General features: G+C 36.7%; 1 protein-coding gene across 6 annotated transcripts in view; it reads left to right on the top strand.

The window, feature by feature from the left end:
• nhsl1b (NHS-like 1b) overlaps positions 1–24,705 on the top strand; it is a 119,659-nt gene that overhangs the window by 47,676 nt on the left and 47,278 nt on the right. Inside the window, exon 1 of one of the 6 annotated variants that reach the window (XM_067417592.1) lies at positions 9,578–10,721. The exons of 3 other annotated variants lie outside the window; for them this stretch is intronic. In XM_067417592.1, coding sequence (XP_067273693.1) covers positions 10,505–10,721 — 217 coding nt within the window. In that variant the 5' untranslated portion in view covers positions 9,578–10,504. Of the gene's footprint in view, positions 1–9,577; positions 10,722–20,821; positions 20,979–24,705 lie in introns of those variants that run through there. 2 more of the 6 variants (XM_067417599.1, XM_067417596.1) reach the window with 2 other exon arrangements.

The following is a 24,705-nucleotide window of genomic DNA, read 5'->3' on the forward strand; positions in this document are numbered from 1 at the left end:
GATGGCAAGATAGGAGGAGGAACAAGGAGCTGAGCAGCCCTTCTGGCCAGTAGATGCTTCTCTTTTTCCTTTCCTTCCTGTCATTCTCTAGCTCCCTCCCTTTAACAGTCAATCCCACCAGTGAGAAACGTAAGCAAAGGCACTCTGTTGTGACATGACACACGCGTACAGGAAGGGGAAAGGATTGCCGACAGGATGGCCTGAGGAACAGATGGAATCTAGACATCACCCCCACGTCACATCACTCCATCAGACATGCACAAAAACACACGTTTACATAGCCATCAAGATGAGGACATGCCATAGACGTACATAGGTTTTAATTTAAATTGACATAATAAATAAAGTACTATAAAACTGACCCAGTCCCTTACTTTACCTTTTTGTGCATTTAAAAAAAAAAAAAAATTAATACTTTTATTCACCAAATGGATTAAATTGTTAAAACTTGACAGTAAAGACTTTTACTTTGTTACCAAAAAAATCCACAATTTCAAATGTATAAACTTTTTGTTCGTCAAAGAATGCTGAAATAAAAATAATTAAGCAGCAGAACTGTTCTGTATTTTATGTGCTGGATGGAAGCACCAAGATGCACATACATTCTAAAAATGAGCATAAACGGATACAGTCTTATCCCATTTACCCAAAAAATTTTACCAAATAAGTCCCTCATGTGACTTTTCCTCAGCTTTGTGACTTTGTGAATGTAATTGGATAACTGGACTAACCAGCAGATCAAAAGTTGGCTTGATCATTCTGAAATGATTGAGCCAAAGTCTATCTTCCGAATTCAAGATAATATCGTCTGCGTGCTCCGAGACTCAAGTCCTTTATGATGTAGGATAAAAGAGCCACAGTGGCTTCGCCAATTGCAGCAAATTGTCCAGGAAGTGATCATTTTGTTCTCTGCTTTAATGCGATATTACAAAATTATGTTTGCAACTGGAAACATAGCTATTGATAATAAAATGAACTGTTTCTTCGAATGCAACGAATCAGCATATTGGAACAATTTCTAGAAGTATCATGTGACACTCAAGACTGGAGTAATGATGCTGAAAATTCAGCGTCGCCATCACATGAATAGATTACATTTTAAAATATATTGAAAGAGATTTTTGTTCAAAAAAATTAAGCCTTAGCTTGAGACGTCTTTCATACACATTACAACATTTTACTGACCCCAAAGCAGTGAGGTTTGCTAATTTCTTTGAAAACCATTTCCCCCAAAGTATATACATGCCACTTAAGTGTCCCATAATGCTCTCTCATTTTTTGTGCCTTTTCTCTGAAGCTTTAAATGCCAAAATTTGATCCATATCTTTATTTGTGTCAGTTTTTCTCTGTTCCTGTGCTTTAGCTAGCATGTCGCCTAGGTTGTTTCACTGTGAGCCAACGTGAGTGTGTGTACACAAGGTCTGTATTGTGTTTGTCTGCATGCATTAGTCATTAGAGAGTTTAAGCTCCCTGATAAAGGCTCTCGTGTTTTAAAGCTGACTCTATCAGGCCATCTGACTGGTTTTAGATGGCTTTTGTTTCTATTCACTGAAACGTTGACATCCTCCACCTCACATGGGGAGAGCACTGAGTGCAGGTTGGAGTCAGCTGCATGCAGGGGTCACCGTTCATGAGTGAGGGGTCAACACCTGCCTTACTTTGAGCTTCAACATGTTTGGGCTGCTTGTAATAGGTTTTAATGGAATTCTTTTGGAAAGAGCTCATTGGTATTTTCAGTTTTTGACCTATGTTAAATTAACTTGCTAAGTGAATTCCTAATGTAATAATTATCATTAACAACCATATTAAAGTTGGATGCCTTTGTCAATGCACATGAAAAACATTACTTTTTTACTATGTGATCATGCATATTTTCTCCCATTTGGCAGCTGGCAGAATCTTTTTAAGCTTAGTCTGTAGTTTACAGGAAAGAGTTGTTTCCTTTTAGCCGTGTGTCTACATTCTAAAGGCAGCATTTAAAACGTGTTGCCACCCCCTAGTGGTAAATATCCAAAAATACAGGATCCAGAGTTTCATGCCTATATGGACATATTAAAATGATTAGTAAGACTTTACAATAAAGGTCCCATTATGAATGCATTACATAACAGTGAGCTGTACATTTCTTATCACGTTTATTAAATGGATAGTTCACCCAAAAAAGAAAGTTACCCCATGATTTACTCACCTTCAAGCCATCCTATGTGTATTCTTCTTTCAGACTCTTTTTCAGATTTCTTTCTGATTATATAATAATATATGTATAATATAAACTGATATATATATATATATAACTGATATATATATAAACTACCTTGCTAATACAAGCATTAAAATGGCAGTAAATGGCAGCCCAGAATTTGATGCTCAAAAAAGTGCATCCATCTATTATAAAAGTAATCCACACGGCTCCGGGGGTTAATAAAGGCCTTTTACTGCCATTATACTGCTTGTATTCGTTTTTTTTTATTATTTTTAATTCTCTTTACATTGTATTCTTTTTCTTATGCATTTGTATCCCTATTTTAATTCCTTTCTATGTAAAGCACTTTGAATTGCCACTGTGTATGAAATGTGCTATATAAATAAATTTGCCTTGCCTTGCCTTCTGAAGCGAAGCGATGGGTTTGTGTAAGAAAATGATCCATTATGTAAAACTTTATAAAGTACAATATCTAGCTTCCAGCAGAATGCCTTTCGTATTCAAGATACAAAGAAAGTGTAACGCCTCACAGTTTAAAACGCTTATGCGACGACGTCACGCCAGTTACGCTTTTTCCGTAAGTTGAATTGGGAAGGTTGTCTGGTGGAAGCTAGATATTTTACTTTATGTTTAATATGGATATTTTTCTTACAAAAACCCATCAATTTGCTACAGAAGGTCTTTATTAACCGAATCGAGCCGTGTGGAGTACTTTTATAATAGATGGATACACATGTTTGAGCTTCAAATTTTTGGCTGCCATTCATTCACAAGCTTGGAAGAGCCAGGGTCATTTTAAATATAACTCTGACTGTATTCATCTGAAAGAAAAAATGTCATGTACACCTAGGATGTCTTGAGGGTGAGTAATTCATGGGCTAATTTAAATTTTTTGGTGAACCCTTTAATCATTTTTAAAATTACTTTATAGAAAATATATCTATAAGTTCATGTTTGCTCAAGTCCATGAAATCATATTAACATACAACTTTTGCATTAGTAAATGTTGAAATTAACAAGATGCTTAAGATGAGCAGAGTTTCAGCTCAAATCATCTAATCGAAAAATATTGTTGCAGGTTTGAATACCACGAGAGACGAGACCATTCATGATCTCAATAAAGTGACAATAAAAAAAAACATAGCATTCTATTTCTTGCTTGTTTTGTTGCCTGGTAGAAGTATTTAAACAAAGCATTGAAGACGTCCTCAGCCGACACTGAGCTCTGTTTCCAGGAAACTTCCTCTTGGGGCGCTGGGCTTGTTTGACACCCTCTCAGGAGAGATACGACTTTCATCCCACTGACGATTCTTCCTCCTAGTTATGAACTAGGTGAAAGAGATTTGGGGCCGTGGAGAGAGAATTCTGTCCAATGACTTAAAAGTATAGTTTACCCCAAAACATTTTTAAAATATTTTTTGTTCATGCAATGCAAGCTAGTGGTCACCAAAACACGTTGGTTACTAAAATTCCTTTAAAAAAAAATCCAAATATATATATATACAAATTTGGAGTGATGTGAGGGTGTGTAAATGATGACCAAGCCGTCCCTTTAATGACAATACCATTTGTCTAAATATACAACTGGTTTCCACATTGACCAGATTCAGGACAGAGTGACTCAGAAACAATAAAAAAAGTTTTTTGGGTGGTATTTTATGGCTTTTGGTTTCACGACACATGCACGCAGGCATGTTTGGGAAAAACACGCTCACAGACACACATCCTGTGGAGTACCTGCATGCCAGCCACTGTTATTGTGGGTGCTCTATAAACCCATTTTCCTCATGGACAAAATGGCATGTTATAGTCTGAGAAGAAACCTTAATGGTGGCACTACACTATGAATTATAACTTTGGTAATAAAGTTTATTGAAAAATGACAGACCACACTTGTGTGCCGCATACACTGAGTCTCTATTGCTCACCAAGGCTGCATTTAGTTGACATACAGCTATAATGTGAAATATTAAAATATTATTCTAATTCTAATGATTTGGTGTTCAAGAAACATTTCATGTTGTCAGTGTTTGGAAAATGTTGTGCTGGACATTTTTGTGGGAACCAGGATGCTTTTTTTCAGGATTCTTGGATGAATTAAAAGTTCAAAAGAATCTGATATTTAAAAAACTTTATTTTTATTTTTATGGACTCGCTTTTTGATTTATTTTGATTTTTTAAAGGCTATGCTTTTATGAGTGGCACAATATGCTGCAAGGTCTCATGGGTAATCAGAATTATTTCACCCTGAAACAACTAGAATAGAAAAGACTTATTACATTTATTACATTTAATAGAAAACACTTATTACACAAGTCACAAGTACGGACACAACTGAATTTATGGTCGTATGGTCTTTTGATATGCTTGAGCTTAGCATTGTAGACAAATATATAAAATTTGAAAACCTTTTACATTTGTTTTGTTGCATACATTTCATAATTTTACTTTCACAGTATTCTGAAATGTAAAAAATACTAATACAAATCTTTAAGTTGTCTGGGGTCTGAATGGGTATGCATGGCATTCAAATATGCTGTTAGATTACAATTTAGTGTCTTGTTTACAGATTTATTGATCGAGGGGGGCTTTGTTGATCAGTAGTAAAGAGTATTGATTGTATGATCCAGAGTTGATGCGTGCAGAGACAGAGCATGATGAATAAGATTCCTTAACACATTCCTGTGCAGCATACCAGAGAGATGGAAGAATGTGTTAAGGAGGTCACCGTGGGTCAACAAGTATTTGCGAGACCTTGTTCTGGAGGTGATGGCCAGCCTCTCAGCTTCATGGGAGCCAAAGCTCAGAGGTCACCCAGAGGGTTCTGTTAGTTATGGGTCAACTCGTGATCTCTTTGTGAGAATGAAGTGACGAGAGCACTGATTGCTCAACTTATCTTTTCTTCCTGTTCTCTACTCCTTCTCTGCTTGCTTCAGTGCTGCTTTTTTCCAGTACAATTACAAATTCTGCAATTCGGTGGTTAGGCCACATTGAATTAAACAAATATTTTGCAGTATTCTCCCACATAAGCTTACTGAATAGCAAGTACGCCCACAAAAACACATACCCTCACAGATTTTATATAGTTGTACAGACACTCTTCATACTCACAAGGACAAATAAACCCAAATCATATAAATGTGGGGACAGAGTGAAATAAATCCTTCTCTTGGCATCTTGGTAAGCACTTGTGTTTAAAAGCTTAATTAAAACGATTCCCAAGTGCCCTGCCAATTTGGAAACCCCTTCGTTTAGTAAACAAAGATCTCCAAGCAATGTGGTGGAAAAATTTAGCGAGACTTGTTTTTAGACATTTAATTAAGTGATTTGTAGTCTTATTATTACAATTTTCTAACAAAAGACAATAAAAAAAAATGGTGACAAGTCCATATTGTTGTATTATAATCTGTGGTCGCTAAGTCAAACAGGTAAAAAAAAATTGATAATGTGAAAGCTTTACCTGCTTTTAAAGATGATGGTCAGAGCATGTGAAGGTGTTGAACCGGTGGAGAAAAATATAACCCTTCCTCCTATCTTTGGAGTAATGATCATGTGTGAAGATTCATGACATGTCTTCCTTTAGAACTCTGCTCAGGTTTCCTCTCTGACCTGGCGTTTCAACATGCCACAAATGTGTCAGAGGTTCACATGCTATGTTCCTGCAACAACTTAAAAGTGCATAACATTAGTATCATTTTAACTTCAAAGCAGAAGCCTGTTGCTAATTAGGGCTGTCAACGAATATTCTACATTCGAATATATATTTGAATTTTTTTTTTGAAAAAAAACCTTTTTCGAGGGTGAAAATTAATATTGGGGGGGGGGGGGGAGAAAAAAACGCCCGCTTTAGTAGAGACATGGCTGTCTGATTTGCGAGTGTTCATTTACATTTAACTTGTAAACATCTCAATAGTGACTCAAAACAACTTCTGTCATGTTTACCGGAGTAGTGTCACCTGCTTAACAATGAACAGCTACTCCATGCTTATGAAATATAGAACCTAGGGGCAGCATATATAATGAAAACAAAATCATCTAGACAGTTGGGCCGTTTTAAAATAATGCTGAAAATGTCCTATTTAAAAGAAAGTACTTGAACCACTTGTCTTGTCACGGGTCTTTTCTTGGCGACAGTGTTCACAATATCCTTATATAGCCTTCAATATCATTGATATTGTGATCAATGGTATCGAAAGCATCTAGTAAAACTAAAACCACTGAGCTGCCAGAATTAATTAAAATCAAGATATCATTTAAAACTTTTAACAAGGCCCTTTCTGTACTTTGATTTAATTTAAACCCTGACGGAAAATGTTCCAAAATCAAAATTTGCAGTTGGTTCAATGCAACTTTTTAAAGAATTTTAGATAAAAATGTCCGTTTATAAATAGGCCTGTAATTAGATAAAACATTTGGATCCAAATTAGTTTTTTTTCTAAAGAGGCTGTACAATAGCATGCTTAAAATCCATTGGATCGACTGCTGCTCTGCTGTAGTTTTATGTGTACACTACGGTTCAAAAGTTTAGAGTCAGTAATACGTGATATTGAAGAAAAAGTTAAAATAATAGCAATGACCATAAAACATTTATAATGTTACAGAAGATTTCATCCATCCACCTCTCGATGTGGTGGAGCAACGGTTCTGCTCTGAGCTCCTCCCGTGTGACCAAGCTCCTCACCCTATATCTAAGGGGGCGCGTAGCCACCCTGCAGAGAAAGCTCATTTCGGCCGCCTGTTTCAGGATCTTGTCCTTTCGGCCATGACCCACAACTCATGACCATAGGTGAGTGTAGGAACGTAGATCGACCGGTAAATCGAGAGCTTCGCCTTACAGCTCCTTCTTCACCACGACAGACCGGTACGTCGACCGCGTTACTGCAGAGGCTGCACCGATCCGTCTGTCAGTCTCCTGTTCCATTCTTCCCTCACTCGTGAACAAGACCCCAAAATACCTGAACTCCTCCACTTGAGGCAAGATCTCCCCCAACCTGGAGCAGGCAGGCCTTGGACTTCAGAAGGTGCTGATTCTCACCCCAGCCGCTTCACACTCGACTGCAAACTGTCCCAGTGCATACTGAAGGTCCTGGTATGAAGAGGCCAACACGACAACATCATCCACAAAAAGCAGAGATGAAATCGCGTTGTCCCCAAACCGTACGCTGTCCGGCCCCAATCTGCGCCTAGAAATTCTGTCCATAAAAATTATGAACAGAACCGTTGACAAAGGGCAGCCTTGCTGGAGACCAACATGCACCGGGAACAAGTCTGACTTCCTGCCGGCAATGCGAACCAAGCTCCTGCTCCAGTCGTACAGCCCAGAGCAGGGGTCCCCATGATATTAAAGAATTACATTTTTTCAAATGAATATAAAAACAATAATGTTACAGAAGATTTCTATGTATAAATCAATGGTGAACTTCCTATTCATATCAAAATATTAAATAGCACAACTGTTTCGAACAATAATATAATAAGAAGAAATGTTTCTTGCACACCAAATCATCATATTTGATTTCTGAAGGATCTTGTGACACTGAAGACTGAAAGTGTTTATTCACTGGAATAAATTACATTGTAAAATACAGTAAAATAGAAAACAATTATTTAAAATTTTAGTAATATTTCACTGTACTTTTTACTGTATTTTTGTTTAAATAAATGCAGCTTGGTGAACATAAGATACTTATTTCAAAACAATTCTTACTGACCCCAAACTTTTGAGGTTTTGCTCATTTCTGTGGACAAATTTGTGCCAGTAGTTTTAAAAATTGAATTGTGAAATTGAGTTTGCATACGTCACATATATTCAGCATTTGACCTCTTTGAAGGATGCTATTTGCTTTATTTTTGTAGTAAATAACAGAATTGGCTTGTTTTGGTAAATGCAGAAGCTCACGGTCCAGATTTACTGTATGTTTTATCTCAGCAGTTGGGCGCTTGGCCCTTGTGAATTATTAACGGCGTGGAGGACCGTTGATTGCAGTGCTGAGGATAAAGGTTGGATCATCTGTGTGTTTTATGAGAGAGGAGCTGTTTGTTTTTACATGTGGCTGTGTGGACGTATCAAGGTTTTCTAGAACAATTGGACCACTGTGTCCCAGGCTGCTGCGGGGGTGAAAGTTTAATCATTAATTACACACACTGTATATTTACGGCCTGAATGGGTTTGCTATTCCCAGTGTGAAAGCCAAACAACCTGATTGATCATACCATGTAGACAGGAGTGTTTTGAAGTTGGATGGACACTGGTCAGTCTGTCATTTGAGTTTTTGACTTTGATTAGATACATTTTTGACAGAGCTGGTTTGCATGCTCACACACATACAGATTCAGATTTTGGACTTTCGGAAAATACAAAAATAGTTGACGAAAAATACCATGGTATTACCACATTTTTTTAGACATGCACCATGCTAATTCCATGGTATTATTTAAGTACCTGCAGATCTCTCAGTCCCTCATTTTCTTCTGCCTGCAGGCTGTTGTTAATGCTTGTGTTTGCCTACTCAAAACACCTCTTTTGCTTCATTCCGGTGTTTTCCTCCTTCACAGTTTGTGTGGTTAGCTGGATATTCTGGTTTAGTCAGGTCTAGCAGGCTGATCTGCTGGTCTTTAATATTGTGTATGGGTCAGAGGCAGAGCCACTGGTTGTGTTGGCCAAGAAGTATTTAGTCTGCAAGGCAAGTCGACTTCTGTGGCAGACTTGTATTTGTAGTTTTTGTAACTTTTTAATGGGAAGGACCCTCCAAAGATAATGATCGTCTTGTGAGGGGAGAATATAAAAAAAAGATATAATTAAAACACAAAGATAGCTGTATATTTTCATGTGTAAACTTATGTGAAAAATAAATTATATGAAATATACTAAGCGTGATATTATGAAGAAATAATTTTTATTAAATTATATAATAATAATAATAATAAAAAAAATTAAAAAAATATATGTATATATATATATATATAATTATACATATAATTTTCAGAGCTGCTTGTTTTTCTTGATATTTATTTTTTCCATATAATTATATATATATATATATATATATATATATATATATATAGCAGTTGAATATATGTACATTTCAACGTAAAATTTATTAAAAATGTATTAAAAAAATTCTTAGTGGTTACGTTTTGAAAAGTATTTTTCTCTGCACAGCAGTTCGAACGCTTCAGCCTTAGAGGATAGTAAGAAAGGAAGGGAGGAAAACCCCGAGGAGGAAGAGGAGTGGAGAGTCCAGTCGCCCTTATGTGGTTGCCGTGCAACTGGAGGGGAGGGGCAAAGATCAGAGGGAGAGTTCAGAGAGGAGCAGGGGAGTGGTTGGGGGCTGGTTTAAGGTCATATTTCACCAGCTCTCTAGTTGTTTGTAATCCTAAACTTTCAATCCTGCAGTCAGTGTACGTGTGTAGTTTCTTTGGACAACTGTCACCCAGAGATCAGGGGAATGGCTGGTCTGACACAATGCAACACTGACTTCAGTGAATGTGATCGTATGCCCATGTGTGTTGAAGTCCCAGGTGAGTGACAAACACCCTCACGTAGTGAGAGCTGTGACATCGGAAAGACAGGAAGAGTATCCGATGGTGGCTGTCCTCAGCGGCGGGGAGATAACCTGGTACACGGCTACAGAAGCACCTGATCCTGTTACCGGCTAATGAAAAAGGAAAAGGACATACGAGCTCATCCATCATTCTTTATGAACTTTATGCCGGCGATGTCTTTATTCCAGGTGTTTTTAGATGCAGTTTCACATGGGTGTAAGATGATCACTGGGCTGTTCAACCTAAAATGGTAAACCTTCTTGAGCCTGATTTTCTTCAGGCCGCACCTTGAATTTTAAAAGTTTTGACCAAAAAAAACAATGTCTTGTGGCTTTTAAACTGGACCCAGTCTTCTTGGTGGATGTCAAGCCTCAGTCGGGGGAAGACTAGCGATTTTCCAGCCTGCTGCTTGAGTTAATTACGGCTTGTGGGTTGCAGTACTCGTGTTGGGATTTCCAGGACTCACAGTGGAGGGTTTTTCTATCTAGTGGACAAAAAAGACAGAAAGTTGTCATCCAGATTGCAAATGACACCTGTGGATGTGGACCATTGAATTTCTTCAAGTTTGGGACAGCATTTATTTTTCATTCCGCAGGAGGGTCATGGAATTAAAGCCCGATTACTTCATGATCCTTGAGTATATACCGTGTGATGTAGTTATACTTTTGATTCCAGACTTGTGAGAAACAGTTCGTCGTGGCTTAACTCTTGAGCTTTTAAGCGAACTTGACCGTATTACCTTATTTATAAGAGGGTATGATGAGGGACAAGCGTTCTGGGTCTTTTAGGAGGGACAAGCCAGAGAAGGGCGCCCCGCTCTCTCGTGCTCTCAGCTGGCTGAGCGTGTCCTCGCTGTCACAGCAGACCCGTAAGCTCTTCCGCAGCCAGAACAACCTCCATAGACACTCCCACACTCCAAATGGAGTGGATGAAGATGAAGATGACTGGGTTTATGAACCCCAGCACTACACAGGTGAGGATAAACGGTTTCATGGTGTTCCTGTGAGCGTCTGTACTTTGTGGTCAGAGATCTGAAAGGCTCCTGAGGTCTCCTCTTTAATAAAGTCAGTGGACTAAGGCACAAAATGTGGGGTTGGAAACAATATTTTTAGATTTTTTGTGAAAATGGTCAAAAACCCTATCACTTTTTTTAAACGCTGGTGGGGAAAGAGTTAATGAAGTCATAACTACATGGATAATTATTATAAAATATTTAAGTTTTAAATGCATTAAACATGTTTTTTTTTTTTTTTTTTTTTTTTTTTGGGAATTACTTACAATTGTTTTATACTTATGCAGGACTGGGAATGTTAAGATGAGATGTTGGGAAAGAAATTGTTCATTTATTTATTTAAGTTCATTTATTTAAAAATATTAAATAGATTTATAGGAAATATATTCAAATAAACATGAATTCCATTTTTAGATAAGAACTTTAAAGTATACTTGTAGCTTAAAAGTTTAATTCAGATAGATTCCTCCTCCTGTGTATTATAATGTAGCGGTTGAATATAGTAAACTAGTGTTTAAATTGCTCCATGCAATGGTTTAACAGCTAAAAGATTCCTCTATTGTCTTTGGATGTATTGTTCTTTCAGGAAGTGAGAGAGTAGTTTACAAGGAGGCAGAAATTAGGTCACTGTCTTTTTTATTACGGGTTTGTCTTTGTTGGAGCCGTTAACACGTCTTTCTTATCGACAGGTTAAGTGAGGGGTGTAGGGCTGGACTGGAGAAAGTTAACCAGAGGGTTTTGAGTTCAGAAATGGGAAGAGAGTGCTAGAAAAGCGGATGTAGCGACTTAAGATGCGCCTGCGTAAATAGGTGATGTCACCGACTGGTGGCGATATGGGCGTAAGAGCCAATGTCAACTGTGTGTGCAGAAACACAAGGGGAAAATTTGTTCATGCTGTATTCACTCCGTCAGGCGCAGCTGTTCGCCCCTTATACTGAATGTCTAAATAATGCTCTTTCAATTAATGGACTGATTGCCTTTTATTGATTTATTTTTAATTACCTTAAAATGAAAGTAACATCTGCATGAAAGTTGAGGTAAGTAGAGCAAAATTACTTGGATTCCGGTGTTTTTAGCTGAGAATTGTGAATATTTGTTTGTATGTTGTATGAAGAAAAAAAAAAGTCAATTAAGTCTTTCGGGTTTTAATCGTTCTAGGCTGAAACTGATTTTCAAAAGCCAATGGAAAGGACCACATCAGTCTCTCATGTATGTCTCTTTGTGCTGGCCCAAATGTCCAGTGGCACACACTTTGCTTTGCAAATCAAATGAAAAATCTGCCACTCCTGCTTGAAAGCAGAAACTCCACCCTGGGATCCCGGTAGACTTTTTGTTTATTGGTTGACCTGTTTGAGTGTGTGTGGTTTTGGAGTGGAGCTGTAACTTTATGCTGGTTCTAATGAGATATTCTATCAGGGTAGAGTTAAGTTACTCTAGGGGTGACTAGTCTTTCCTCCGCTGACTCTGTTGACTCCCACGCTTTGTTTGACAGGACTTTTCACAGGACAGATTTGCCTATTCATTTTCGTTCCGGTATGAGCATAGTGATGCTTTATCAATGAGGGTGTACAAATACCTGGTGCATTCTGGTACAGAGTTCTGAATTCTTTTTTGTAAAGTCATAAATCAGATTTAATCGATCAAACGACACTCCCTTTTCAGCAATTGGCATGATGTGTTAAGCCGTCATAGATGTGATTCAGCGGTGTGAGATGTTGTACTCTATTAAAAGCATTTTAAACTGTATTTTCCTTAAAAAGTATTTTATATTTATTATGCATGTCATTTTTATAAAATCAAATTAATATATACACACTGTACCAAATAAATATAAAACTAAAACAAGTTTAAGTTAAAACATGATGACCAGTGTATCTTAAAATATACACATTGTATACTAGGGCTGTGTGATATTAACGAAAAATACGATATGCAATATCTCTAATTGCTATTAGTGTGTAAAATGTATTTAAATTATATATATATTTTTTTTTTAAAACTATGAAACCATTTGTGTTTCACATTCTTTCTGGGAAAAGAAAGCATCGCTACAACTTCTAAAAGTCACCAGCAGTGTTTTAGCAAACATTTATGTCACAAATCGTTCACGTTTCGGTGTGTGTGTGTCAGACAGCGCGAGACTGCAAGTTATTGTTTTCTGCAAATTATTGCATTTAATAACTCTTTATAAGGTCAAGCAAGTCCCATAAGTAACAATCGTGTGCCCAGTCTATTCTCTGCTATATGCGTCAACCTAAAACGTACACTTTTCACAAACATTCAGATATTGCATGCTGTTGCAATGTAAATTGCAATATGTGCATTTGCGATATTTCTATAATTTCGATATATTGCACATTGTATACCTTATACATTTGTTTTAGAGATGCACGACTGACCAGCCGACTTTCCCCATGATTGTCCCGGACCGGTGACCGGACGGTCAGTCTTCACGTCTTTCCGAATATAAGCCGATCCATTTTGTTGCAAGGGGCACAGGCAATAACATCAGTTGAACATTCTTGCTCTCTGGGACACACACCTGCCTTCGCTCACTTGCTTGTTTCATTTTTTATGAAAATAAAATGCATTAAAGAAAAGCTGATTCTTGTTTGCATATGAACAAGGTATCGGTATCGACAGGGCACACTTTGGAATCATTGTCATTGTGCACTTTTTCTACATGCATGTATATTACATTTAAAGTCGGCATGGAATGTAAGTTGCAATAGTCTTTTCTTCCCTATTGTGATGTATCTCTCTGTGTGAAATGGCTTCTTGAACAAGTAAAAATATATTGCGGGATCTGTTTTGTCCATCGGGACGTGATTGCGTTGTTGGAATGTTCTCGTTTGCCTATAGGGCTGTGCAAATTTTTTTCAGAACGATTGACTGATTCACAATTTGTGAACTAGTCAACTTATAAACGTAACTAAAATATGATTCAGGTAACATTCTCTTTATTAACCATCTGGTTAAAAAAATTCATATTCCAAGTGCATAACACCTGAAGTGATCATCATGGTGTAAATGTAGAACAAATGTCTTATTTCTTAAATATCTTTGCAGAAAGTATGCACAAAATATAGGAAGAAAAATGCTAAATATTTCTTAGCCAAAATGTAATAGCAATAAATAACACTAGTAATAGGTTATTATTAACAGCAAATGTAAAAAATCAGCACCTTTCAGCCTGTCACCATTGTGAAAACATGAAATATCAAACATATAGTAGTGCTTACTTTTGTTTGTTTTTATGTTTGACAGACGTGTTTGTCTGCTGCTTGTCTCAAGTTAGAAGAAAGTTTAACTTGCGTATGATATTTTAGTTTTATATCACATCTATTCTGTGTGAACAGCCACTTAGACGTGTTGTGTTTATAGTGTCGCATGAGAGCGGTTAATCCGGCGCACTATCATGAACTGATCATTTACTTCTCTTGACTGTTATCATTCATTGCTGTATTGTCAACATGTCTAAATGCAACGCTTGCTAATATTCTGATTCAAAACATTTCTCAATTTAAAAAATAATAAAATTGCGGCAAAACATTACATTTGAATTAATAAAAAAATAGCTCATTTATAGGCTATTTCCAGAGCAGCGACATGACAGGTATGAGAGCGAGGCTGTGAGGGAATCAGAGGCATCCTCTGTAAAAAGCTGTATAAAGCTCCTAGATCATTTATCATTTTCCACAGCTCATATTGTCTGGGGCTTTTTGTTCACTGAAATTTCTTGGAAAGATATTTTTGCAGTGTATCATCAGCAGAACAATTCAAAAACACATTAAAAAACAGTACAACCCACTGAAGAGATGCATGTCAATCCCTCACAGCCTCGCTTTCATTCCTGTTAAAAATCAAAGATGCCGCTGCTGTGAATAAGGTCTATAGCAATTGTCCCACCCTTGTGCCGAAAACACGTCATCAGAAAAGAGGTGCTGTTGCAAGGAGGGAAGCTATAACGATTACGAGGGCACATGAATTTAAAAAAAATAATGTGGTGCACGGATAAATGCTGCAATATTCCCTAAAAATAAAAAAATAAATAAATTGATTTGATTTGATATTTGATGATTTTTGAACTAATGACATGCACATATGCGTGCACATACACATACACAGCCTGAGGCAGCAGACACTCCTTTTCCATAGCAGAAAACAATTTCTCCAAAAGCCCCTAAATTTGAAGTCTATATTACAATCCTGATGTTAACAAGCGTACAAGCTTCTAAATTTAAAACCTATATTTATTCTTTTGGCACCTACACTGGTACATGCAAGCCTAATTAAACTGCTCTAACTGTTCCTCCTGCGCGCTTTATTTAAATGCATCCTATAATTTTGGGCTGTCAGGCCCTTGTAGTTGACCCATAATTTCAGAGTGCGGGTTGCCCGGTGTCAGGATGTTTTTGCCGGTTACTATGGCAATGAATTGACTGATTGTTTGTGTGGCTGTCCTGACTGTCCCGGGGACAGGCTCACATGTCTGCTGGAGACAAATGTCTCAGTCTGACAGTCTTGGGACACAATCCCTGCTTTTGCTGCTTGTGAATTAATTGTTGATTTTGCTGAAATGGTCGATGTCGAGTGGGATTGGTTCAAAAGATTTACAAACCAGTGCAAAACTGGCATCTATTTATCCATCTGTCTCCCAAGGGAATTTCATGCACACTGGATTAAGCATTTAGCACTTTGTTTGAATTGTAAATATGCATTTTGACCCAAATATTCACTCACTTTATTAATATAAAGAATATATGTATTTAATTTTGTTGTACAGTAAAATAGAAGAGAGTTTTTAAATTAAGTTATAAGAGATCTATATTGGGAGATTCATGTGGAAATGCCTCAGTAATCTGTAATCTGTCTGTATAATGATATAAACGCATGGTTAATACAGATATTATGTAATAATTTCTCAGATAATTCTCTCAGTAAGATCGGTTCGCATTTCGTGATTGACATTGGCGGTACAGGCACAGAAATATGACGCCGCAGAGGGGTACTAGTACCACTCAACCAGTCAGAAGTTTTTTATACATGTGCACATATTTGTTTGTTTAACCTCTTTGCATTATTTTTTGTAAAGACCTGAAATATTATTGGGTACTATCTCTTATTCCAACAATGTCAAAGCTTTAAAGTTTGTTACGCTGTGCACAATGTATAATATTTATGCCTTTTTATAATGTACAAAAAAGGCCTTAAGTCATTTGTCTTCTCTTTGTCTCGTTTGCTCTCTTGAACGTAATATATTTTAAATTTGATGTTACCCCTGGCTCCATGTTTGGTATGTTTAGTTTATTTGTTCTTTTTGCTGCCTCTTTGTCTACTGTTCTAATTCTATGTATATTTGCTTTTGTATATATGTTCAATTCAAAAAGATACATTGATCAATGCACCTTAGTGTGGCGTTTCAGACTTTTGGAAAAATCCAAATCCCGACCTGTCAGGATTCTCCATTTAAATGAGTTTCCAGGAGGGAATTAGTGTAACTCTTCTGTGTTTGTTTTCAAACCTCATATAAAGATTCAAGCGGTCATGAATCAGCGTATTGATTCATGATTCGGATCGCCAATGTCACGTGATTTCAGCAGTTTGACACGCGATCCGAATCATGAATCAATATGCTGATTCATGGCCGTTTGAATCTTTATTTGAGGATTGAAAACAAACGCGGAAGAGAAGACAATGCTGAATAAAGTCATAGTTTTTGTTATTTTTGGAACAAAATGTATTTTCGATGCGTCAAGAGATTCAATCATATGGACTACTTTGATGATGTTTTTATTCCCTTTCTGGACATGGACAGTATAGTGTGCATACACTTAGATAAGCTGTCGGACTAAATATAAAATATCTTAAACTGTGTTCTGAAGATGAACGGAGGTCTTACGGGTGTGGAACGACATTAGGGTGAGTCATTAAGGACATCAATTTCATTTTTGGGTGAACTAACCGCTTAATGTCAAACAGCGATCGGTCTGCACAGCCCGCTTCAAGTTGAATACAACTATTTTTGTAAATCGGATTACGTTGGTCACGTTGTGTGTTTGTTTGGTGCTCATGTGTTTCTTGACATTATTTTGTGGTACGCAATTATTTTATCTTCTAACGTTCGTTTTGAGCAAAAAATCTTTTAAAATCGTATCTATTTTGCCTTATACGTCAACGATTCTTCAATGGAGGAAACGCTGACATAACCGCCATAGAAATGAATCAACCTGAAGAATCATCACAGGAGTCTATTAATTAGGGCTGTAACGATATGCGATATGAAATCGAAATCGCAATACGCAGGTCCACGAACCTGTATCGCGATGTGAGAAGGCAGAATCGCGACACACCCCTTCCAATTCCCAGAATTATCCTTCCTGTCCAGGTCCAACTTTTAAGTCAGCAGTATGGCAACATTTCAGCTACCCGGTGGAGAACAAGGATGGCAATCGTGTAGTTGACAAGACCCACACAATTTGCCGTAAGTGTTTCAAGAAGCTTCCCCAACCGGCTGGCAACCTGGTGTGAGCGTGGCGTTTCTGTTGCGTGTCATCCGCGGGGCAGCTGTGTGGCGTTTTCTCTTTCTTTGCACACCAGAAGCGTGTCTGACGCGGCGCTTCTGTTGGTATTGATGTACAGGAGCCCCTATACTTCATGTTAAATATATATTGCCTATTGGTACCGCAAAGAAAACGTCGGCAGTAGCCTATTGACCATACAGATATATGGTATTGACGGCAAAATAGGCTACAGAATACTGTACAGAATAAAACTGTTTTGTCCCCCCCATATCGAGGTTTGTATCGTACCGTGGGTCAAAAATCGTGATACGAACCGAATCGTGGGTTTGGTGTATCGTTACAGCCCTACTATTAATGCTTGTCGAGTTAAGATTATTAATTAGATCTGGTGAATGTTACTTGTTATTAATACAAGATGGCTTCAATAACTCCATTGAACTAATACAGCATTTAAATTGATCTTTTTCTCTCTCTGTTCTTTATGTGCTGTTTGTGGTGGGCTCCTGTTTGTGACACTCAGGTAAGTGAACCTCGGTCTCTTATAAACATGAATCTTAGACTAAATGACAGTAATTCTTAATAATAATAATAATAATTAAAATCAAATGAGCAGCTTTTTCTGCAATGTAATTAGTAACTAAAAACTTATGTTCGTGTGATGGCATGCCACTAGGTGTCAGTATTAAACATTTACCTATTTGTCAAATGTTTTTATCTGCAATAGATAATAGAAACGTGTTATATTTTGTTTAGGAAGATAAATAAGAGTCAGCTAAATATACAGCAAATTACTTTATAATTGTGCTCCTTCCTTAGCCCACTTTTGCCTTTCGCATACTATTGGAATTATCATAAAATGACATGCAAACTTGAACCACCCCTCAAGTTGTAATTAGGAATTTTTTTTAGGAATAATTTTGGTAGCTAAATATCTGAGTTGGGTTGACTCTTTAGGGTATTGCTCATAAAAATTGCTGTTTTGTCATACTATTATTTTTTGTAATAATTGTACATTTCTACTCTAAAAAAAATTTTGTTAGCTCGTTCCATTATTGCTGGTTTCTCTTTAAATGTGTCATACTCTTAAATACCTAACTTATTTAAGTAATGCTTTTGTTACAGTGTTGAAGTTCTCAAATATAGATCTCGATATTACATTTGGTAATGCTTTGATAAGTTTGATCCAGTCTTTTACAATAGGGTATATCACTGGCACACACCAAAACAAGCTATTCATAGAGCCTGTATTTGAATAACAAACCAAAATATGATATGCACGCATAAAGATCATGACAGTGACATATGACATATTTATTCATGGCCTGTTACAATTCCACAGAAACACATACAAACATTTTTCATTCATGCCTGTAGGACTTATTTGAACTCTTTGGGCTTTTAGTGAGCATTGATTTTTCCTCTCACCAAAGTACTCTGTTTTTGTCACCTACCAAGATAATGTGTTTTATATCGCTCTCAGGGTTCGTCACTATTTAGCTTTGGCAGCTTTCACCGTTAGTCTTTGTACTGTTAATTCTCTTGTTGGAGTGGAGCTTCAACTAAACCTTATATATAAATTGAAATATAAATGCAATAGAACATTCTTTTTCTTTTCCTTTTTTTAAAATCCAAATAAGACTCCCTTTTCTTAGCCCGTCAGTTGTCTATGTCCCAAACCATGTTAGTGTTTTGTTTTGTTTTTTTCTTCAATGAACCATTATTGATATCTTTTCAGTGCTCACTTTGCTTTGAGTCTGCCTGATGTCATTTTCTTTTGGCCCCTCTGCTCTTCTTATTGATGATGATGATAGTGATAGATACCTTATACAGTAGTGTCTAAGCTGCATCCATCCATAAATGCCGAATTAAGCTGATTGTAGTACATACAGCAGGCATGTAAGCACATAGCTTAGAGAATTGAAAGATCTCCATAATACCACATGTATTTGGCACACTCGCAAACAAACAGGACTGTCTGTGAAGGGGGTTGATGCTGAAATGGCTAGCCGGGACAGCTGTTAAGCGGCCGCTGGGTTTGGTAACACAGCAGCACAGTGTTATGAGGGATTAAGTGATTGTGGTCCATCAGAGCACAGTTCAAAAAGGGGGTAAGCCTGAGCGTGCCTCTCTCCTGGAACTGCTGACTGTCCGAAAACACTCACAGATTTCAGTTACTCACACTCACACAAGCACGCCATGCTTGTGTGAGTGTGTGTAACTGAAAATGTCCTCTAGAGTGTTTGTATTTGCTTTTAATGGGACATTATTGTACAAGCGAAATGTTGTATCTGAAGGTGTGATGACAAATTTTCTCTAATGACTTCATAAGGACGGTAAAAAGTCTTTTGGATACATGCTTAAAAAGTAGAATACCTATAGCTAGAGCTGTGTTTCACATTTTGATGATCTGATATCAATTCTAAAGCCCTAAGATTGATCTTTTAGTCTGTGCTGTTAATCTATGCGTGAATAAAGCTTCACTAACCATTATTTCAGCTCCCATCCAATAATAGTGATTATAATCATGCTTCTGATAAGAAAAAAAATCATTCATATTCCAATGTCACTTTGGCATTCTTTAATGTAGTGTGACAGATTACGGTCAGAAGCGCACATAAACCGATCAATCATCTCGTCCTCTTTAGTAGTTATTAATAACCCAAACAAACATGACTGAAGCTCTGAAGGGATGGTGAAAGAAACTTGCCGAATATTTTACTGAAATGTATCATGTTTCATGTAATCGCTTAATCAGTGTTTCAACTGCGAAAAGTTGTCAATAAAAAAAGCTTGTAAACAAGCGTGTCATGTAACATTTACCTCAGGAAAAAAAAAATTCAGTGACCTTAGCTTGTTAGTTAGCTAAAAAATAATAACTTGAGGGGCATTTTGTTAAACATATGCACTATATTGCAAATGCATGACAGTCATCATTCAAATGTTTATATTTCAAATTGAAGTAGAAACATTTTGTCATTTTATTGCAATTTTAATGTGTGTATACAACTTTAGTTATTTAGTTTATTATATCTAAAAAATAAATAACTTCATATAATAGTCTGGACTTTGCTTTTAATTGTAACCCTTTAATATAAAAATAATTTGCCAAATGAAAGGGTTTCAGATATTGTAATGTTTACAGCATTATTTGAGAAATATTTTCCTAAAGAATAATTGACATGTACTATACTCGTACATGTACTATACTCTAGATTTTAAATCAAACCGAATCCATAGCTTGTGAATCCGAATCAACTTGTTGATGTGTCAATACCTCACTCTTAACAGCACATTTGCATATAGTACTCATTTGACAGCTTTTCGGATACTATCGTCAGGGCTTGCACATGTTCAGATGTGGCGCAACAGTTACGTTTTTTTTTTTTAGAAAAAAAATGTGCCCATATGTGTTCATACATGTCTCCGAAAGTGGGAAAAGAGAGAGATTGAACGAGAACAAGGCAAGGGAGGGAGATAAACAAGGAAGAGATGACGGGAAAAGGGGAGTGTTCGTGGTGTGAGACCGAGCGAGCTGGAGAGAGAATGACAGAGAGGGAGTGTCAGTGAGTTTGCATATGCTCCCCGTGAGCAGGCCTGCGTGTGTATCTGGATATGGGCTCGCTCGCGGCCGTGGGATTGACGTCTCCAGGAATCTCTAATGGACACAGAGCCAGGAACATGTCCTGCCTAGGAGGTGGGACATTTGTATGTCTGTATGCTGTCTTTTGTTGTATGTGTCCACGTGGTGTGTGTGTGTGTGTGTGTGTGTGTGTGTGTGTGTGTGTGTGTGTGTGTGTGTGTGTGTGTGTGTGTGTGTGTGTGTGTGTGTGTGTGTGTGTGTGTGTGTGTTTGAGACAAGACTGACAGTAGGAGTATCTTCGCTTGATATTAAAGAGGACGGAGGGTATTTGTGGTTGGAAAAATCTCTTCTTGCTTTGGGATTTCCTCTCTTTCTGTTTCCTTTGTTTGTCCCCCATCCTTTCCTTTTTCTGTAACAATTTTGCCCTTTATATTTTCATGTTGATATGCAGTATAGTGTGGATGAATCTGTGTGAATGAATATGCTTCAGATTGTGTGAGTGGTGCTACTCAGCTGTTGAAGGCACAGTTGCTGCAGACATGTGTCGTGGCATAGTCAGTGCAGGCCCATGTGCATTGGACCTCCAAAGTGTTTTTGGCCAGATACTTCTCTTTTTTCTTGTTCCCTGGCACACTTTGTGCTTTTCTTTCTCTCTGTATATTTTCAGTACTGAAGAAAAAATATTTTTTAAAGCAGTAGTGGATTTTTATGGCAAACTCCCCTTTTGCATTGTTGTTTAAATTAAATTAAAGCTGCTATCCGTAACTTTTTTGTGTTCAAGATTTACAAAATTTATATAATGAGAATGTACAACATGAATTTTTACAACATTACTCTGAATCATTGTGGGATACTTAAAATAAGTGTTTATATTGGGACTATTTCAGAGTGGTCTGGTAGGAACCGCTGCGGAGGAGCACAGTCCCTGCGTGACTCGCCATAGACATTAACAGAGAGAAGTAGCTCCGGCTACAATGTTCTTCCGCAAAATGCATGCAGTTCTGTTTAACCCACTAAAGCGAAAAAAGTTAAAGACTGCAGCTTTAAGCTTTTTCAGCATCAAATAATTAGTTAGAATGTTCTAATGTTGGTTTATTACTTTTTGTTTCTTTTTTTCTTTTTTTAAACTTTTTTAATTGTATTAATTTATTCACTATTAAAAGGACGATTAACAATTAAAAGGACTAAGCATTTATCTAATTTTTTTTATATTTTATATTATTATATTTTTAATTATTACATATATAAATTATACATGTATAAATATACTTAATTCAATATATATATATATATATATATATATATATATATATATATATATATATATATATATATATATTTTTTTTTTTTTTTTTTTTTTTTTTTTTTTTTTTTTCTCCTATTACTACACCAGACTGCAACTCGTTGTAAATTTTTTACTTTTTTAAATTATTATCATTATTAATTTAGTTATTTACAACCATTTCATATTGACGTTTTTCTTTCTTTTTTTCTGGCATACATGTTTTTGTGGTATGCAAACAATAAATAGATTTCTTCACTCATCCGCCTAGATGTTGCCCTACTTCTCCAAACTTTTAACGATGAGTGAATGTTCAGCTGGAAGAGCAGATCAAGCAAAAAATCTGCCTTATTAGAGAAAAACGCAGGTTTATTTATTGCATAAGCTTTGATTTGACCCCAAGATACTGCCTCCAAGCCAATGTACTGGAGTTTGAAGAAGTGGTCAAGATTGATTTACTAAATAGATGTTTGGCTTTCTATTTTACGGCGAAATGTAGGAACAGCAATCTATTAGGAAATGTAGATTTCAGATCTAGGCCAGTTAAACCAGATGTAGAGCTCATACTGATGATGTGTCATGGTGTGTGTGTGTAGAGAGAGTCTGTTTTTGTAACGGGTGAACTTCAGCCGTGTGTGAGAGTTGCACATTGTTTAGATACAAGTGAGACCCTGTAGCTATGCATGGAAGACCTACATAGCCCCTAAGTTCAGAGTTAGCCTATATATAAACTAGTGCTAAGACATGGAAGACAATTATAGCAGCCATGTGAAGCAAAACAACTTCATAAACAGTCACATGAACTTAGAATGGTTATTATATATAGAATATTTAACACGTTTCTTGTTTTATTTTGAGATTTCTTTTTTTATTTAGTTTTAATTATAATATTTGTTAAAAAAAATATTAGTAGTGTTTTGTGTATTTTGTATCTTTGGATAATGACTAGTTTTAGCATCTTTCTTTTTTTTCTTTTTTTATAAATTGTTCCATCTACATCAGGCTTCTTGTCTAATCAGGTAGTTCTTTTTGATCAAATACAATAGTAATCTCATAAATCAGGCTTTGGAAAATTGCCGTTTTCATTCAGAATTTTGTTCACATTTATAGTGTCAGTGAAGTTTTTGTTCTTTTGTAAACTCATCTTTTAATTTTTTTACTTTAGTTACAATAGTTCTTCATAATATTTTAGTTCATATTTAATATATTTTGTTATTTATTATTCTTATTTTATATATTTTTTATTGTATTTTTCAATAATATGAATTATATCTTCCTATATGAGAACATTAAAAAAGGTTGCCGAAATAAACACTTTGTTGCAATGTGTTATTTTCTTGGCAACTTCTTGTTAACCTTGATTCTGTTTACTACCCTCCAGGATCTCCTCGATCCTGTTATACTTCACACACCTGTGCGTCTGGTATACGAGAGGTTGACGCCTACTTTGACCCCCATGAGGAGTTCTCACGCTTACTCTCTGCCACATTCCTTGCTGGTCATTTTACAACATTCTGATAACTGGCATATAAAAGTGCAATGTTACTTCAGACGCCACATGACTGTTAAATACTTTTGTAGTATCACGTAGTTCCTGGTGAACGTCTGATGTTTTTTTCTTTAGAATTCTCAAGCTTTTGAAGCTTTTGTTGTGACGGAAAGAGGAATGAGGGTAGGCTATGCAGGTTAGTTTCATTTTGCGTCAGATATTAGGCTAAGTATTGCAAAATACTGTGCATATTCATACTTAAATGATTCACCTGGTTGTTCTTGCCCAAATGTAATGCCATTTCTTATCCCATCCACAGCTAGAGGGCGCTGTTTCTCTCTTTGTAAACAGCCCTGTTCATTAAAATGTGATTGCCGGAGCTATGCAATTTGCCCTCTCAGCAGTTTAGCAGCACCCAACACAATTCACTTTTGTCAGATTGTATTTATATTAGCACATGTGATTAAATGCTCATATTAAACAATACTCGGTAGTACTGTATAGCAGTTAACTCAATCACTTCTGTATCTGAAAGTACAGGAAGTAGGATTAAAGTTTTTCTTGGCCAGGTTTTCTTACTAGTTTTCTTACCAGGAGTCTCTTACTGGGAATGTAACTTGAATAAGGAAATTGCTCTTTTTTCATTTTTAAAGGAAATTATTTCTTTTGAAATACGTTTTGCTTCTGTTTTAAGAAAGAATATCGCTCTGGTAGCTGTTTTATAAGGATCTTGTGGTTTAATGGGCAATTGAAACTAACTAAATGTGGTATGTAATTCAGTGGACCTCTAGTTCTGTTTGACATTCACCTCAAAGCCAATAGACATCAACCTGTTTCTGTGCTGGCAAAGGTGCTTGTTCTTTCGCATTTAGGCGTAATTACCTGTAACATGAGGGCATCTGTGTGAATGTGTGTGTCTGTCTGATAATCTGGGTTAAGAGATTAACCCAAGATGAGCAAGAAGAGCCAAACACGCTGACCAAAACACTGGTGGGCCGTCATCAATGAGGATGATAGTTTGCCCCTATTTGTGTCCAGAGAGGTGGAGAGATCAGCAATTACTTCACAAC

The sequence above is a fragment of the Pseudorasbora parva genome, chromosome 15, assembly GCF_024679245.1.
Source record: "Pseudorasbora parva isolate DD20220531a chromosome 15, ASM2467924v1, whole genome shotgun sequence".
In the NCBI taxonomy this organism is placed as follows: Eukaryota; Metazoa; Chordata; class Actinopteri; order Cypriniformes; family Gobionidae; genus Pseudorasbora; species Pseudorasbora parva.